The sequence below is a fragment of the Cannabis sativa genome, chromosome 5 (genome assembly GCF_029168945.1).
Source record: "Cannabis sativa cultivar Pink pepper isolate KNU-18-1 chromosome 5, ASM2916894v1, whole genome shotgun sequence".
NCBI lineage: Eukaryota > Viridiplantae > Streptophyta > Magnoliopsida > Rosales > Cannabaceae > Cannabis > Cannabis sativa.
This window is the reverse complement of record NC_083605.1, coordinates 6,011,944-6,013,807: the sequence shown is the minus strand read 5'-3', so window position 1 is coordinate 6,013,807 and position 1,864 is coordinate 6,011,944. Positions and strand designations below refer to the sequence as shown.

At 37.1% G+C, this 1,864-nt stretch overlaps 1 protein-coding gene across 1 annotated transcript; it reads right to left on the bottom strand.

Annotated features, from left to right (window-relative positions):
- Positions 1-234: 234 nt before the first annotated feature.
- On the bottom strand, positions 235-1,864 carry LOC133038110 (uncharacterized). Its single transcript, XM_061116160.1, has 5 exons — positions 1,291-1,864; positions 1,146-1,216; positions 978-1,053; positions 819-914; positions 235-728 (listed from the first exon to the last, which is right to left on the bottom strand). The coding sequence occupies exons 1-5, from the start codon at positions 1,862-1,864 to the stop codon at positions 235-237; spliced, it is 1,311 nt and encodes a 436-aa protein (XP_060972143.1).

Below are 1,864 nucleotides of genomic sequence, written 5' to 3'. Positions count from 1 at the left end.
AAAAAGTGAATTTGTGAGGGTATGATTGAGTATGAAAATTTAAGAAAAAATTTAAGGGAATTGTTGTTTTTGTTGTGTATGATTATTAATATTGATGCATTTAAAATTTAGAATTGGTATTATAATAAATATTTGTTTGTTTATTTTATTAATAAAATACGTTTAATATTGTTTTATATATATTTGTTAATTTTTATTTATTTCTAATTTTTTGAATGGAAAATCGTCATTTTATTAACCATTAAATTCAACTACCAAAGAAGGTAACAAATCAACTGGGACAGACCCCAAATTGAAATTGCAATCAAGATAGAATAAAGAAGCTCTAGCAAACTTATGAGCCACTTTATTAGCTGATCGCCTAATAAAAAAGATAATATTTTTAAGTTTTTTAAATAACGCCTTACAATCATTAACCACTTGACCAAACATGGAAATCATTTCAATTGAACTACGCAAGGCTTGGATAAAGACTAAGCAGTCGGTTTCAAGGATAGCATGACATGGTTGATTTCTTTTGATCCAACTTTCCTTTACACCCAAAGCTTCCACAAATTCTGGTGTTGCCGAACCATTAAAAAGCTTGGTAACTCCTTCCATGAAAAGTCCTTGTGAATTACGAACCACAAAACCAAAACCAAACTGATTTGTGTCGGCAAATATAGCGGCATCGACATTAACCTTAATGCTATCTCCATGTGGTGGCTGCCACTGCTCAGCTCCGTCACCTGGAATAAGACCAGGACTTGGGAAAATAACATTAGAACTATGAGCAGTTAGCCATTGATTAAGGTAAGTTCTAGCCGATTACACTATACTTTCCACACTTGACACTTTGTTGTTCCAAACCTTGTCATTCCTTGCATTCCATATTGACCAACAAAGAGCAACCAAGAACTTTTTCTGATCTGCATCTAACACCAGAAAATTTGAAGCACACCAGTCAAAAAACCTCTCTTACTGCGGTAGCACTGTACCGATACCAACTCTGTTCAAGCAGAGTTCTGCAGCTGGACAGACCACGAGAGCATGGTATATTGTCTCTCCTCCTGGCTGTTACAAACGAGGCAAGACAGAGACACATCAGCACGCTTTGCTCTTAATTGACTCATGGTTGGAAGACACCCTTGACAAGCCCTCCACACCATGTTTTTCATTTTCGGAGGTAGCTTCAAAGCCCAAAACTTCTTCCAGAAATTATCAACAGTAGCAGAGCCTTGATCATTTTACCCATTAATTTCTTGAACAAGTCTTATGCACTTTTAACTGTATACAACCAAGAAATCTCACCATTCCATGTAATGTTATCTCGACCGTGACCATGATGCATAGGAATTGCAAGGATCAGATTTTGATCACGCTGATCAAACAAATCAGCAACTATATCTTCGTCCCAACCCGACCCATCAAGAGCTGGATGTGAAGATGAAACAAAAGGATTTTGAGTGTCGGGTAGCCAAGGTTCACCAAGGACCGAAATAGAAATGCCATCTCCAATAGACCAACAAACACCATGAGTCAGAAATTGACGAGCTTCAAGAACACTACGCCAAACATAGCTGGGGTTATTACCAATTTCAGCAGTGAAAAAAGTACCACGTGGATAATACCTTGCTTTAAAAATTCTCGAGACAAGCATTTCAGGTTTTGTGAGGAGTCGACAACCTTGCTTTTCCAAAAGAGCCAAATTAAAACTTCTCAAATTTCGAAAACCCATGCCTCCTTTAGATTTATGTTTGCAAAGCTTTTTCCAAGACATCCAATAAATACCTTTAGGAGAGTTGTTCGAAGATTGCCACCAGAACTTGGACATCAAGCCTTCAATATCTCTTGTAACCTCTTGCGGGATTAAGAACACACTCAT

Excerpts from the sequence above, each read along its gene's own strand:
- LOC133038110 (XM_061116160.1), bottom strand. The coding sequence starts at position 1,864 with ATGAGTGTGTTCTTAATCCCGCAAGAGGTTACAAGAGATATTGAAGGC. Across the intron at positions 1,054-1,145 it reads CTCCGAAAATGAAAAACATG|CCAGGAGGAGAGACAATATA; the intron begins GTGTGGAGGGCT and ends CGTTTGTAACAG. Across the intron at positions 729-818 it reads CAAAGTGTCAAGTGTGGAAA|GTGACGGAGCTGAGCAGTGG; the intron begins GTATAGTGTAAT and ends GTCTTATTCCAG.